Source organism: Talpa occidentalis, unplaced genomic scaffold (assembly GCF_014898055.3).
Source record: "Talpa occidentalis isolate TD23 unplaced genomic scaffold, MPIMG_talOcc4v2.1 talOcc4.4, whole genome shotgun sequence".
Lineage (NCBI taxonomy): Eukaryota > Metazoa > Chordata > Mammalia > Eulipotyphla > Talpidae > Talpa > Talpa occidentalis.
The window spans coordinates 32,013,414-32,029,164 of record NW_023604295.1 but is presented as its reverse complement, the minus strand read 5'-3'; the positions used below and the strand labels follow the sequence as shown (position 1 = coordinate 32,029,164).

Genomic DNA, 15,751 nt, shown 5'->3' with positions numbered 1-15,751 from the left:
GATGAGCTCTCTGAGGTTTAGAGAAATGTAGTGACTTAGCCGAGGTCACAGTACAGGGGTTTAGACTCAAGGTCTGTCACTTTTCCTGCTACCTCATTAGCTAGTTCTTAAACACTTTATTATCACTAGTAAGAAATAGTGTGAATTTCAGACCCACAGACAAGTCAGCTTGTAAGTGCCTAAAAAATTCTAGCAACTAGCAAGGAGAACAGACTTGTAGCTATGTAAGGAGAGGTACATTTTGATACAAAAAGAAAAATGTGGAAGGATTAATGAATATTAAAAGATGCCCAACACACAGTTTATTTTCTTTTCCTTCCTTCTCTTTCCTTTCTCCTTCATATTCCTAGCCCATAAAAACCCTTTTCTTCTGAGTTCAATTTAAATGCTGCAGGTATGGCTAATAAAAGTGAGTTTGTCCATCTGTGGGTACTTATGGAGGCTCTCACAATGATGTGGACTGGCCTCAGAAATCATGTGCTGGAGGCACTTGAATAAAATGTTTACAATTTGAAGTTTCCAAGGAACTGCAGATATAGTGTCTCAATGGCTTGAAGTTACTTTTCAAGATTGTGTCTGTATAGTTTTATTGTAGAGGAAGTACATTTCACAAAAGGGCCTAAGTCTTTTTCTGAATACCAAGAGAAAAATTTTTTAAAGATTTCTTATCCAGTGTCCATACCTATGTGTATTTGAATAATTAGGCAATAGTTTAATAGGTCTAAGGGAATTTATCTGAATGTATACCAAAGAACATAGGAAATGTCATGACTTCAACTTCCTCTGATTTTTCTCTAAATGCATTTACCTTTTAAAATTGAGATAAAATTGACAAATAACATTATATTAGTTTCAGGAGTATGTAAACACTTTATTTACATAATGATTCATGAACACCAAGAAACTTTAGGAGCAAGCCTGATCATTTAAAGACACAGTTGTGAGGACAGCTAAGCTTGTTGTAGAAAGTGTATTGCAATTCTGGGCAGCAGGATAAGTGTCTCTGATTCAGTCCTAGAAGCTGTACAAACAAACGTAAAAACCCATGTGCCTTTATTAAGTTATTCCCCAATGTCTGATGGTGTCTGTTTATCAGACACCAGAGAAGCAAGTAGTCCATGTCTCTAGCCGGGGCAGGCAGAAAAGCAGCTGGAGGACTTGTTTAACTATCAGGGATGATGCCCCTTCCACCCAGTATTCTTTTCAACACATACTTTCTGGTAAGTAACTTCACCACCTATTGGAGATGGGCTATAAAGAGTAGACTGAGACCAAGTGGCAATGAAATGTCTTCTGAGAAAGAATCTTTGAAATGACTCTGAAAGTCAGTGTGGAGATGGAATTCATCTTAGAAAACTTCATTTTAGAAACATAGCAACATGAACTGAGACAAAGTTATATGAGGAGAAATTATTAAATTCTATAAACATAAAATTTTAATTTAGAATAATAACATTTATTCAAAAGCCATAATTTTTCCCATTTTACACCTTTTCCTATTGCCTGGGTTTGATAGGAATAACTCATCTCTTGCAACTCCCTGCCCACATTGACAGTTCTAAGATCACTAATCCTTACCACATTTATAGCATTTCTACTTAAGAAGGACAGATTCTTCCCCTATTTACACCTGTCCTTAGAATGTGCTGTGAGAGATTCTCTTGTCAAGAGGTGAAGTCTATATCTCAACATGGGTGGTCTGTGACTTGCTTTGGCTAATGGGACATGAACATGCATGACGCAGGCTTGAAAATTACTAATGCACTTGTTGCATTTGTTACCCTGAAAACACAATATAAACATTGCTATGCTAGCCTGCTGAAGGATGAGAGGACACGTGGAAGAGGGCAGAGGTGCTCCAGCTTCTAGCCAACCAACCACCACATTGATGAAACAGGCCATCTTGAACCTGTCAATCATCAATATATTTTTTTCATCAATATATTTTTTAAATATTTATTTTATTTATTTATGCGTACAAGAACTGGGGTGTAGGCCACAGGTGCAGGGTGGAGGGGGAGAGGATTCACCAGAGACAGAATGGGGAGCAGAACAGTCAGATCTACTGAAATACACTGCTGAGCGGAGCAGCGGGCAAGACAGGAGAGGTCTGCTGCACCGTATTGGGTTAGCTCCCTCACTGGGGATCGAGCTCATGCAGCAGTGGCTGCCAATAGCTTGATAGTGCTGACACTTTAAACCCTGTGCCACCAGGGAGGCCCATCAACATTTTCTAAGTTGACCTGGCAACTGCCTGGGGACACAGGGTGAGCCCCATCCAGCTAACAAAAGCACCAAGCCCAAATTCAATGCACAGAACAGGGAGCTAAATAAAAGCTATTATTTAAAGCCATAGTTTGGGGATGGTTTGTAATGTAGTAAAGGCTAACAGACCTGTTAAATTATATTTTATTTGGTGCCTCTAGATGATACTTAAAGTTAGAGAAAAGGCTCTCTCTGGGCCTAATTCTATCCTGGGCTCTCTCTGATATTGAGCTTCTCTGTTGTGTACTTTAATTTTTCTACTTCAAGGAAAGCAATACTTTCATGAAGTTCAGCAGTATTCTAGGTCAGATATATATACATTACAGTTTTTACATCCTCTTTTCCTCCTTTCAGTAAATTCACCAGCGCCCACTGTGTGAAGATGTGAAGATGACATTCCCATACACTTTCTTTTTAATATGAGAGAATAATATATGTTAAGGGCTCAAAAAACTCCAAAATGGGGCCTCCCTAGTGGTGCAAGGGGTCAAGACGCAGCCTATGAATGAAGCTATCCACAGCCACTGCAGCACAAGTTTGATCCCGGCCAGGGAGGTGAACCACATGGCACAGCAGACCTCTCCTGTCTCGCCTGCTGCTCCCCTCAGCAGTGTTATTTCAGTCAATCCACCTGTTCTCTTCCTCACTCTGTCTCTGGTGAATCCTCTCCCCCTCCCCCTACACACCTCTGGCTTCTACCCCAGTCCTTGTACGCATAAATAAATAAATCTTTAAAAAAAAAACCTCCAAAATGTGTGTGAGGTAGCATAATTATTAATTATTATTTGGTAATGAATGGAGACATAAAATTGTGATGAGAATCAGCATGGTCCTCCTTCTAAGACTTATTCTTTCTCACTGAGAGTTCCTGTGTGCCCGTTCAGTAGCATCTGGTAGAAAGTTTCCAGACTTACCTGAGACTTGAAGTAAGTTTCTTGTGGGGTGGCAAGTACATCTGCAGATGCGATGTCTAAATGCATGAGTGTCTGCCGAAAAGATGGTCGGTTGCGGGGTTTGCTCTGCCTAAAAGCAAAAAAAAGACAGCTTGTGCATCTCAGAAGTTGTGTCCAAGTAAAAGATTTTATTCTACTTCATGGAAAACACTTTCACTCCATGCATGGCTGTATCTCAGGCAGTTTTGACATACTGAAGAGCAAAAGAAAATGTAATTATAAAATACCTCAAATGATGAAATGGGAATCTCTAGGATCAGTGACCTGTGTGATAATAATAGTTCCTTAGGATTGGTAAAATAATGATAAGTATCATTTACTAATGCCTCCTATTTTGAGATATCATATAAAACTCTTTATAAGTTTTAATTAACCACAACACAACTCTGTGAGTAGGTGTTATCCCATTTCACAGATGAGAACTTGGATGACAAGTTCAAAATTGTGCAGATAGAAAAGGGCAGGGCAAGTATTGGAACCCAAGGTTCTCAAACTATCAGGTGGTCCACTCAAAACATACATTAGAGACTTGCCTGCAGTTTTAAATATATTTTGAGGAAAAAGACAAAAGAGAACATTGGGAGAAATGAATCTCTTACCATGTCTGTTTCATAAGGATTTTGAATCCATCAGGGCAAGTGGAAGGAACTGGAAGGTGTAGGCTATTGCTTCCAACACCCCAAATAATGGCTGAAGAGTCTACATCTTTGTAAGGGATCTCTCCTGTCAGCAGTTCCCAAAGCACCACTCCAAAAGACCTGCAGTAGGACCAAGAACAGGCACAGAAGGCATTTCAGAAAGACTGGCTTGTACATCAGTTCTTTCTTCAGTTTTAACCAAACAAATACCCAGTTTTAAAATTCTAATACTGCTATCAGAAAAGTAGGAACAGGTAGGAAAACTCTGGAAAATAAAATCAATGAAAGATAAACAATATTACCAGATATTAAGACATGTTATAAGACTTCAATAATTAACTCTGGTGGTGGTGGGGGAATAATTAATTCTGGCACATGAGCAGATAGCTAGAGCAATAGAATAGAAAGGAAATCCAGAAATGAACCAAATGCGTTTAAGAGTTTCATATACAATAGAAGTGACATCTCAAATCAGTAGGGAAATTTTGACTATTCAATAAGTGCTATTGGGACAAGTGGGGAAAAAATTAAATCTATACATCATCTTACATCAAGACAAATTCCAAATGAATCAAAGATTTAAATGTGAAAAATGAAGTTGTAAAAATCCTAATGGAACACCTGGGAAAGTTAAAAAAATAATCTTAGAATGGTGAAGTTTTTTCTAATTATGAGATTCAGAAGTCATAAAAGGAGAGACTGATAAATTTAACTGCATTAAATAAATCTGTCAGGGAAAAAAAAAAAACTCCACCATAAGCAAAATAATAAAATGTGAAAAGCATAGCTGTAATTCATATACACAAAAGTCTAATTTCCTTAATAGATAAAATTCTTACAAGTTGATAAGAATAAAGATGAGAAAACTTAGCAAAGGATATGAGTAGTTCACAAATAAGTTATAAATGATTCATAAAGGTGTGAAAAATGTACAACTACACATATAAGAAGAGAAATGCAAATTAAGACTGCACCCAAGATTCCATTTTTTACCTCTATGGCTGGCAAAGGTCCAAGTTTAACATATTTTGTTGGTGAGACTGAGAAAATATTCATACTTTTCTGTTGGGAATATAAATTGGAATAATCCCCAAGGAAGATGCTTTGGTAATAATTACCCAAATTACAAATGAGCCCATATTTCCATTTTATCTTATTTACTCTGGTGTTGCATGCCATGTTAACATATGCTATTATTTTGGTTTTAAATCTAGAAGTTAACTAGTAGCCCATTTTAAGAATAAAAGAAGGGCCTCCCCAGTGGCGCAGCGGTTGAGTGCTGGGTTGCGAAGCTGCCCGCGGCCTCTGCGGCGCCAGTTCGATCCCCGGCTGCTCCCCGGCCACCGGAGGAGGGTCCCACATGGCGCGCAGACCTCTCCTGCCGCCCACTGCTCCCCTCAGCAGTGTACTTAGGTCCTTCTGCCTGCTCTGCTCCCGGCTCTGGCTCTGGTGAATTCTCTCACCCTCCCGCGCTTGTGACTGTACCCAGTGCATGTATAAACAAACAAAACAAACAAACAAATAAATAAATAAATAAAAACATAAAAAAAAAAATAAATAAAAAAAATAAAAGAAAATGGGCCTCCCTGGTGGCACAGCAGTTAAGTGCTGGCTTGCAAAGATGCCCGTAGCCTCTGCAGCGCCGGTTCAATCCCCGGCCCCTGGCAAGGGTCCCACATGGCGCGCAGACCTCTCCTGCTGCCTGCTGCTCCCCTCAGCAGTGTACTTCATCATTCTGTTTTGTTCCCCGCTCTGGCTCTGGTGAATTCTCTCACCCTCCCACACTTCTGACTGTACCCAGTGCTTGTATAAATAAATAAATAAATAAATCTTTGAAAAAAAAAGAATAGAAGAAAAGCAACCTCGGGAAAATATACAATTAATAGGAAAGATTTATAATCTCAGAAGAAACACTGATAAAGATTTTTTTGTGTGTGTACGGAAGGACTGTGATATAGGCCAGAAGGGGAGATGCTGGGGGGTTGGTGAGAGGATTCACCAGAGACAAAGTGGGGAGCAAAACAGGCAGATGACCGAAGTACACTGCTGAGGGAAGTAGCAGCCGAGCAAGAAAGGTCTGCTGCGCCATGAGGGTTAGCTCCCAGGCAGTGAATCAAACTTAGGCCACAGCGGTGATAACTCGGAGTCTTAACCCCTAGGCCACCACAGAAGCCCCTGATAAAGATTTTAAAAAGGCAAAAAAAAAAAAAAAAGAGCAAGCATAGCCAACAGGGACTTTCAAATGAAAGGAAAAACAGCCTTATACATGTAAAATATGTCTAAAGCACATAACTGTAAGACAGCAAAGTATCATACACACACACTCACACAAACACACATAAATTGTAGTCACCAAGTCACACATTTGTTTAATGTGTTTTAGTTAAAGAAGATGAGAATTACATAAAATATTTCCAAAAGTTTTTTTATACCAAGTGTTTCCAGAAATTTCAGCATATTCTCTGAGGGCCCCCTAAGCAGATGATTTACCTGACGGGTATTCACCCTACTTCCTCTCCCAGCCCTTCTTACTATGTGTCATCACACTGAGTGTATCTCAGATAACATGAGACAGAAATCAGCCAGAAGTGAGTAACACTAAGGACACTAAGGAGTATTTTGGGAAAAGAGGAGGAAGTGCACCCCCGCCCAACCCCAAGCCCCGTGAGTGTGGAAGGCTTTAGAGCGGCCACAGGGGGCGCTGCTCACCATATATCGACTTTCTCAGAGACAGGCTCGTTGCGGATCACCTCCGGCGCCATCCATGCCACTGTGCCTGCGAAGGACATCTTGGTACTTTTATCGCTGAGTTCCTTGGATGTACCAAAATCTGAAATTTTTACTGCATCTGTGTGAGTCACTAAAACACTTTAAAAAGAAATAAAGAAGACAGCCAGATCATTAGTACTAATGAAAATCACGACTAGAATTGGCAACTGAAGCTTTTGTTTGCTCCTCCTACCTTGTGGAATTCAGCTTGCAATTTCCAACACTACTGGGCGTGAATGATACACTAGCAACAGCATCATTCACACTTGCCAGGCAGCAAAGCACAGTGGGTTTTTACACCTGCTTTTATCCTGCCTCCATCACTTGCTAACTGTGTGAACTTTGCCAAGTTACTTAAGTCTTCTGGGGCAGGTTTCTCATGTGCAAGCTGGCAGCAGTTCAGGTCACAGTATCTTAAATACAATGTAAAAAGCTCTGAAAATGGTGTGTAGAATTTTTTACATGTATAAACAAGCTTACTTTATCCCACTTTGTGTGACTGTCAAAGGTTTTGCTATAGATACAGGAGTGTGGCTGATTATAGGGTGCTGGGGATATAAGGAAATAATTCCATTTCCTTTCTGAAATCATCTGACTCTGAAAGTTTTGGACAAGGGATTGTAGGCCTTTAATATAATGGGCCTCAGCCTCATAGAATGTTCCACCCTTGCCAACCTTGGAAAACCCAGTAAGAAAAACCCTTCTTTAAAAAAACTGATATGGCCCAATAAAACCATGCATGGGGCCAGGAGTTCATTCCACTAAAGGACTAAAAAGCGTGCTGGAATTCCACTAATGTTGATAAGGAAAATCAGGAATAAATTTAAGCTTAAATAGAAGCCACACAATTTTTTGCTTGTAGATAGTAACAATAGGGTTGTCACAAAAGTCATGACACATTTTTGCTTGAAAAACATAGAAAAAATATGTTATGACTTTTTTGACAACCCAATATCTAAAATGTGACCTGGGCAAAGCGGACTTTGCTAGTCAGTCTTAAGGATGATGAGTCTGGTACCAGTCAAATCCAAAGTATTAACATCCTCAAATACTAGACTGAATTCATTTGAAATAATGTTATTTAGAATGTTAATGAATTAGGGTGTCAGAGGCTTAATGATATAGCAATGCATCTGTAGCAATAAGAAGGCTCTGATACCCAAATAGTATGAGAAATGAGATAGCTAGAACATAGAAATGTCTCAGCTTATCTCTTCCCTCTTTGTTTGAACCAGAGACTTCATGTTTACCTTCCTTTCCACCAGTTGCAAAGGGTTATTTACCAAACAGCTCAGTGATCATAATTAGTTTATAAATACCTCATTCACATCCTACCCACATACTTGCATAATTTAGGAGTTTTTGAATTAATGGTCCTAGTCTTGGTGAAAACACCATTGGAGTAAACTATCATGGGAAATCAGAGATAATTGATGGTAAAGTGATAAGTTCCTAGAAAGAAAAAACACTAGAAACTTCTCTTTCTGTCTCTTTTGTAATTCTCACTGTGGGACCTATTGGCATGACATGAGGGAATGAATGTGGGAGTAAACTAGAGCAGATTGGATACTGGAATTTAGGTGAAATCATCTGAGATAAAGTTGGGGTCATACTGGCTGAAGATTTAATGCCAGTAAAGAAATCTTTCTTAACAGCAAGCCAGATTGATCTTTGCCTACTCAAAGATCTTTAAGTGACAGATGTTAAAGTTGCATGCAATTTTTTATATTCTAACTTTCCTGACTTCCTCTAAAATTATTTTTCAAGGAAAACAAGGTGGTTAAAGAGACCATTCAAAGAGGCCTTTGGCAAATATGTCATGTACTTTATGTACACGTGTTGTGGATGACAAAAGCAGGTTTGTGTTAAGAATGTGAACAGAAGGAATGAACACTATACAGTAAGGTTCACTGGCAAGTAAAGAAAGGAGGAGGTTGTTTGCAGAGCTAACCACTGTAATAAACATTGTTCAGAACCACGGTGATAAATAAAAATTGCTTTGAGTCTATAAACAAAAACTGATCTGTATCTTCCATGGAGACGAGGCAGAATTCATTGTGAACCCTCACCTTCATATTGTGAGTGGGCTTCTGTCCAAAAATTCTGGATTCAAGTCCTAGCCAATGACTTTGGACTCTGAGCCCAAGTTTCTCTTAAATAAAATAAGAATAATGATACTCGTTTGCATTTATCCCACACAATTCTTGCATGGATCAAAGCAGATATTATAATAGATATAAAAAATGTTGAGAATCATGAATTTACTATATATGTTCTTCTCTCCTCTAAACCAAAATGTGATGAGAAATAATAAAACAATGTTTAAGAATGGGTGCCCACTGAAATATACCATTTTATCAATTCCTTTCTTTTCTTCATGCAATTGGGGGACCTGAATAAACACTCAGTTATTCAAGATGAGAGGCAATTACCTCAGACATTAATGAATCTTATTTCACAGTTGAGCAATTAAAATGCAACAAAAAGGGAAAACTAGGGTCAGGTGCCCAGGTATATTTGCCATCTGGGTAAATAACTAGGTCTCCAATAACCCAAAGGATATGCAAACAGAATTACCACTGCACTGCTCTAAACTGAACTGGTAGTATGACGTCTGAATGCTTCCACTACGGTTGATAAAATTCCTGGTTTCAAAGCAATAAAGCAAGACGGGTGAAAATTAGCTCCAGAACTCACTTAGGTGATTTGAGATCACGATGAATAATTTTATGAAGGTGCAAATAATTCATTCCACTTGCAATTCCTGTAGACCAGTCTACTAGCAACCGAGGAGTGATCTTCCTGCCAGCTCGCAAAACCTCGTAGAGTTGTCCATGGGCACAGTACTCCATGATGATACAGTAACACGGGGCCTGGGTACAAACACCCCTTTCAAGAAAACACAAACACACATATTAGTACACATATTCACACAATATACATGTATACATATTGATGTTTTAAGAATATTTAAGACCATTTCTATACCTAAATTATTTTACTTAATTAATTTTTATTGAAGTAACATTAGTTTAAAACATTGCATAGTTTCAGCACCATAATTTGACATTTATACACATTATATATACTGCAATTGGATAATCTTCCCTGATTCTTAAATTAGCATTAAAATCCCTCTAGTCTACAGGTTCCTTTAATACAATAGACAACTTAATTTGTTTTGTTTGCTTCAGATATTGATATGTGGTGTTATATTTGGTCCTTTTTCTGTGTGACAATTCCATTCTGGGACAAAGAGCACTGTCTACTGAGACTTGCGTAGAGTGGAGATTGTGTTGTTTTAGATTAAAAATAATTAAAATTTTTCCCCTTAAAATTAGATAGAGGATTTTTTCATATAGTGTACTGAAAGAGAAAATTCAAACATTATATTGATATTTCTACTATTTGTTGAATTCTAAATTATCCAAATTTAAGACAGACTAGACTGCCGTGACTAGACTGAGGGGTAAAAAAAAGAATCAATTTTATTATCTAGTCTTTCAATATATGCTAATTAAATAGTTAACATTTAGGATATTCTTGAAAGATTTCTGTTTAGAATTTAAAAATGTTATTCAGGGCCTCCCTGGTGGCGCAAGGGGTTAAGATCCAACCTATGAAGCTATCCACAGCCACTGCAGGGAGGTGAACCACATGGCGCAGCAGACCTCTCCTGACTCACCCACTGCTCCCCTCAGCAGTGTATTTCAGTCGATCTGCCTTTTCTGTTCCCCACTCTGTCTCTGGTGAATTCTCTCACCCCCCACACCTCTGGCCTGTACCCCAGTTCTTGTATGCATAAATAAATAAATCTTTAAAAAATGTTATTCAATGTGTTATTTCTACAACTGCTATGAAGGCTTTCTTGATTGTTCCAGTCAAAAAGATCTTTATATTCTCTAAATTCCTGTTACATAGCAACCATTAGCTATTTATAAAGAATTTTTCCCTCTGCATATAGATGCTCCTTGAAGGGAAAGGTCTTCATGTTCCCTTCTCTCTATCACAAGGCCTAGAATATCAAGCAAGTTCTTCAGAAATTTTCTTAATTTCACCTTAACTTTCTTTGTCAAACAAAAGAACTTCACACAGACACATGCAGAGGCAAAGGGAAGCAGGAAGGGAACTGACATGAAAGAACACCGATTTGCCAGGCATCTTACATATTTATTTAATTTGCCCAAACCATTGAGAAATAGAAGCTACCTTTTCCATTTTTACCAATAAGGCTCAGAGCGGGAAACTGACCCTAACCAGAGAACTAATAAGTGATGGAGGGGGAATTCAATTCCAGTCTGTCCAACTTCAAAGCCCAACTTCAAAGCCCATGCTTTTCCCATATGCTCTGCTGCCACCCTTTTAGCTTTTTTACCTCTGTAGAAACAAACAAATTGGGGGTTCCTAGATTAACATCACAACCCCATAAGAATGGGAATAATAATATTAACCTTTTCCACAGTTTTCATGTGTTGTCCGGAGGATGAGGAAAGAGAAGAAAAATGATCATAATTATGGACTTCTCCATGTCCCACTTTTTAAAGGTGTGTATATCTCCCTTCAAGACTTTCTAGAGAAGTTACAAGAGTACTCTGTGCCAGACTTCTAGTTCTAGTCCTCAGTCAAGCTACCAACCCGTGTCCTATCTCTCAGGCTACCGAAAGTGAGGAAAGAATGGCGCGGCCAGGGCTGTGATCACGTGGAAGTCTTGTAATAATAGCAGGTTATGAAGAAGCATAATTACTCTCTATTTCGCCTGCCGTGACGTGCCTGTCAAATGCCACAAAGCTGTTTCTACCACTCTCCTACCATTTTCTAAGTCACCCAGAATTCTCCTCTTGATATTCCATGAAAATGTTTTTTTTTTCAATTTTGTTACTTGACTTTTAGGACTCCCCACAAGAGCACACGTACATAGCAACTATAAACAGACAATTTAAGTTTCATTACACAGAAATAATGAATAAGGCAGGAAGAATGCCATGTGCTTAAGAATATAAAAATATATATTTGTTTGAAACCAGTCAGCATCCTATTCAAATATGTTTTAACTTGTCACACAAACACAGACAGGAGGGCCTCACGGTGATGCTATGCGCTTTTCCTTTTCTGACTGACGAATAAGAAGCAATCATCCCATCAGCCCCGTACTATGACAAGGCTTCTTAGTAGCTATAAATAACAGCTCTATAATCACTTCTAATTGCTACCTTTTCTTCCCCTCGGCACTCAATTCCAAGAGGAACAGTCAGGTTGGGTTTTCTTATAAGACTGCTTAAAGAACTGGAAGAAAAAAAAAGAATATAGTATTCTTTTCTTGTCCTTGCCCTTGTGTACATGGTTCTGTACTTCACAAGAAGCTGTAAGCACAAAAACCAGTATCCAGAGAGGTTTAAAATCTCCTCAGCTTTCATATCTTCCAGACGGTCCTGAATGATTCATTGGCCAAGCAACACATGGCACAGATGGCTGAAAACACAAGGCTGCACAGTGCCTCGGGAGCCCGGCGCAATGGGCCAGGGACACGGTGTCACTATTGTTTGTCACGGGGAGGTTAAGACTACTGAAGTCTCCTCAGCCTAAAGAGTTGGGCATGAGCATGGGATGCTCGTCCTGAAATGCTGAAAACTGCATGGGTAGGTAGGAGTGCCAAAAGAGTGAGGTCAGGAGAAGACTGCAGGGAAAAGGGATGAAGTTAAAAGAGAGGAAAAATAAGCTGCTCACACCCATCCTCTAAAGTCACACCTTTAGTGAGCCAGGACACCCTGCTGGAAAACCCTCTTACTTGGGACTCAGACTAGCTCACTTTAGGTGGAGCAAAAGCCATGCTTTGAATAATCCTTTGGTATCCTCTCCAAGCACATAGCACAGGGGTAATTAAGTCTATAGTGCATTCTTGATGTCTTTCAAAGCAGGAATGTATATGTTAATATCAGGGGAGAGAAAAACCTATTTCTTAAAAAAAAAAAAAAAAAAAAAGCCTTGACCTACTTGAAAGCGATGATGTTAGGGTGCTTCAACTTCCTCAAATGCTTGATATCCGTCTCATTCTGTTCTCTTACTTTCTTGATGGCCACCTCTTCTGCTCGGAACTTGCCTAGGAAGACAGCTCCTTGGGCTCCACTACCAAGCCACTGCAGCTCTGAGATCTCCTCAAATGGCACTTCCCAAGTATCTAGGCACACAAGTGAGAAACAAGCTTAAAGAGACCTCAGAATTTGCTTAGGGTTCATTCTAAGCAGCCATGTCCAAGGTACCAAACTCACCATCACCCAAAAATGACCTCTACTCTTTGCTTCCCACTGGTAACTCCCCAAAAGATTAAACCTTTCTATGAACTCTGATACTATGGATCTGATACACACACATATTAGTTCGTCCCACTTCTTAACCAGTGAAATCCAGCAGATCAGAGATCTTCAATATACTCTCCTCCAAGCAAAACATACCCTGACACCCCTATAGTTCTACCTCCTCATCTCAAACTTGATGTTCAGTCAATTCACCTGCCCAGACACCATTATGCCTTACCCCATCACCAAAGGTAATTTGTTTTATCTTTGAATTGCTAGTGTAGATGCTCTATTAATCCTTGCTGAGTGAATTTTCAGTGATATTCTCTTAGGACCTAGTTGTACATAACACTTACATTAGTATTCACCTTTACTGTGTGCTTATTGTGTGCCAGAAACTAGCAGCACAGAGCTTTACATCATTCATGTGTTTAATTCTTACAAAAATCTTACGTCTGGCTTAAGTGTGGTTATTTAAAGATAAGAAAATTAAGATTTCGGGTGGTTAAGTAATTTACCCAAGATGATATAGCCATTAAAGGACAGAACTGGACCTGGAATTCCTGAACTGGCTGATTTCAGGCATAGGTTCTCTACTACACCTCATTGCCTCTCATGCAGTATATCTATACAGTATTTTCAAGTTTCTCTTAGAGTTTAATTTTTTTTTCACCAACATTTTAACATGGGTCATTTCTAACTGGTGGCATAATTGATGATTGATATTACGTTCATTATCTTTTTCTGTATTAAACATTTTTTACCATAAGTCTATATTACTTTTATAATGAATAAAATGCTAATTTAAATAAAGCACTTCAGAAATTCAATCAACATGTGCTTTAATCTCATGAAAATTACAAAGAAGAATATAATCCATTGATCCTTCTCCTTGTCCCCCTTTTTGCCAGTACATTATCACTGTGCTGGGAACAATGAACATCAAAGAGCAAGGTGCCCTGCTGAGTAGGAGAAGGATGATGACAATGTTAAAGGTTAGAAGAGATTTTGTCAGCTCACTGATCACTAACAGGCCACTGTTTGCAGAACACTGAACAAGGTAGCATTGAGTTCAGCTTTGAAGATATTCTGGTCTTGAAAGGAAATCAGCTCATTATTGTGTTGTTGAAGCAAAAGCAGAAAGAGTTCTTCAATATCTAGAAGGGAACTACATTTCCCTTTTCTCTAACTTCCCCTATCTTAAGAAAAGAGAAATTCCACAGAGTCCTAGTAAAATGTGGTTTCTCATTATATTCAAAATATAACCACATAGAACAAAAAATTTATAGTGAGTGTGGTTTATAGCATGGACATATGCCCGATTCTTTGGATATGAGCAGAATTACAAGGTTCTGCTTTATTGAAATTGAATAGATGTTACATAAAAGAAATTTCTCTAAAATACAAATAGCTCACCAAGATGAAATCACCAAAGGAACAAATGATACCATATGAGATTGGGGGGCAAAGAATAAGTTACAGGTTTGACTGCTTTCTGCACCGTTATGGCTGCTAATGCCTCATGAGTATCAAGTGGCTCAGGCAGTCTCACTTTCCTCTCCCAAAAGGTACAGTGCAGGACTGGACACATGTGGTTTTGACTATTCTGGGGTGGAATAAAGTATTATTACTGGAATCTTGGGTAAGAATAAAATGGGCAATATTTCATTGAATAACTGTATAAAAGCCCACACTTAATCTTTAATATAATAATTAGTAAAGATTAATATAATAATCAATCTTTTTAATTGCTGGATACTAGAAACATTAGAAAATATTAGAAAAATAGAAACCCCCCCCCCATATTTAGTTTTCATCTTCTCTTCTAGTCTTTGCTCATATGTATACAGCTATGGAAAAGTTGTAAGTTATGTATAATTTTTTCTACATTTTCCCTGTGTTATGTGTTCTCCATATAGTTATAGTCTTTATAAACTTAAATAGTTATTTACTGTACTCTATTTTTTTTTGTTCTTAGGTTTTTCCATCCTTTTGTTTGCTAATTTAAATGTAATACTTTTTCCTTTATATTTCTTCTTCAAACTCAATCCTTGGGTTAAAGAATACAATTTCCAAGCCCTTGCTACACTTCCAAGCAGTTATACAAAAGGATTTTGCTAGTTTTGCTGACAATAGTAATGTATGAGTATGCTCTTTTTACTTCAGCTTATTAATACTATCAATTATTTTTTATCACTAATTTAGTTAGGTAAAAAATAATGTACTATATGGTTGTGCTACTTCAATTGCCAATGATACAGAATATTTTCTCCACATTTAACATTTACATCTGTTTTGTATGAATTGTCGCTGTTCATTTATCTATTAGTGTCTATTGAAGTTGAAGAGGTCTCTATTTCTTTGGTACATATGAAGAGAATATTTCTACAAGAGACTTTTCCTTTTTATTATATTTTGGGGGAAAAAACCTATATTTGCTTGTTATTCCCTTTGCAATTTCCCCACTAGCTACTCTGTCTTCTAAGAGTTGGTTTTTTAAAAGCTGGACCTTTACATCTATTTGGAGTTTATTTTGGTTTATAGTATGAGGACTGATGTAAATTAATTTTTTATAGTTATCTAGTTATTCCAAAGCAATTTGTTAAGTCATCCTTTCTCATATTATTTTATAATAATTTATTATATATTTATAAGCAAGGCCTATTACTCTACTGCAAACTGTTATTCATTATCTTTAAGTGAAATATAAATAAATGTACACAAAGTGTAAAGTAGTACTTCAGCTAATTTTTTCATCAATCTTTTTACTAGAATTGATCACCAGAAATAAAACTGATTGGATGACTTAGTCTTTTTGTCCCATCCCGATGTC

At 38.0% G+C, this 15,751-nt stretch overlaps 1 protein-coding gene across 2 annotated transcripts in view; it reads right to left on the bottom strand.

The window, feature by feature from the left end:
- The window catches only part of MAP3K13 (mitogen-activated protein kinase kinase kinase 13), a 132,772-nt gene that overhangs the window by 18,749 nt on the left and 98,272 nt on the right, over positions 1–15,751 (bottom strand). For both annotated transcript variants that reach the window (XM_054700417.1, XM_037525232.2), the window contains 5 exons: positions 12,617–12,800; positions 9,323–9,514; positions 6,566–6,724; positions 3,818–3,976; positions 3,180–3,288 (listed from right to left, as the gene is read on the bottom strand). In XM_054700417.1, coding sequence (XP_054556392.1) covers positions 3,180–3,288; positions 3,818–3,976; positions 6,566–6,724; positions 9,323–9,514; positions 12,617–12,800 — 803 coding nt within the window. The remainder of the gene's footprint in view (positions 1–3,179; positions 3,289–3,817; positions 3,977–6,565; positions 6,725–9,322; positions 9,515–12,616; positions 12,801–15,751) is intronic.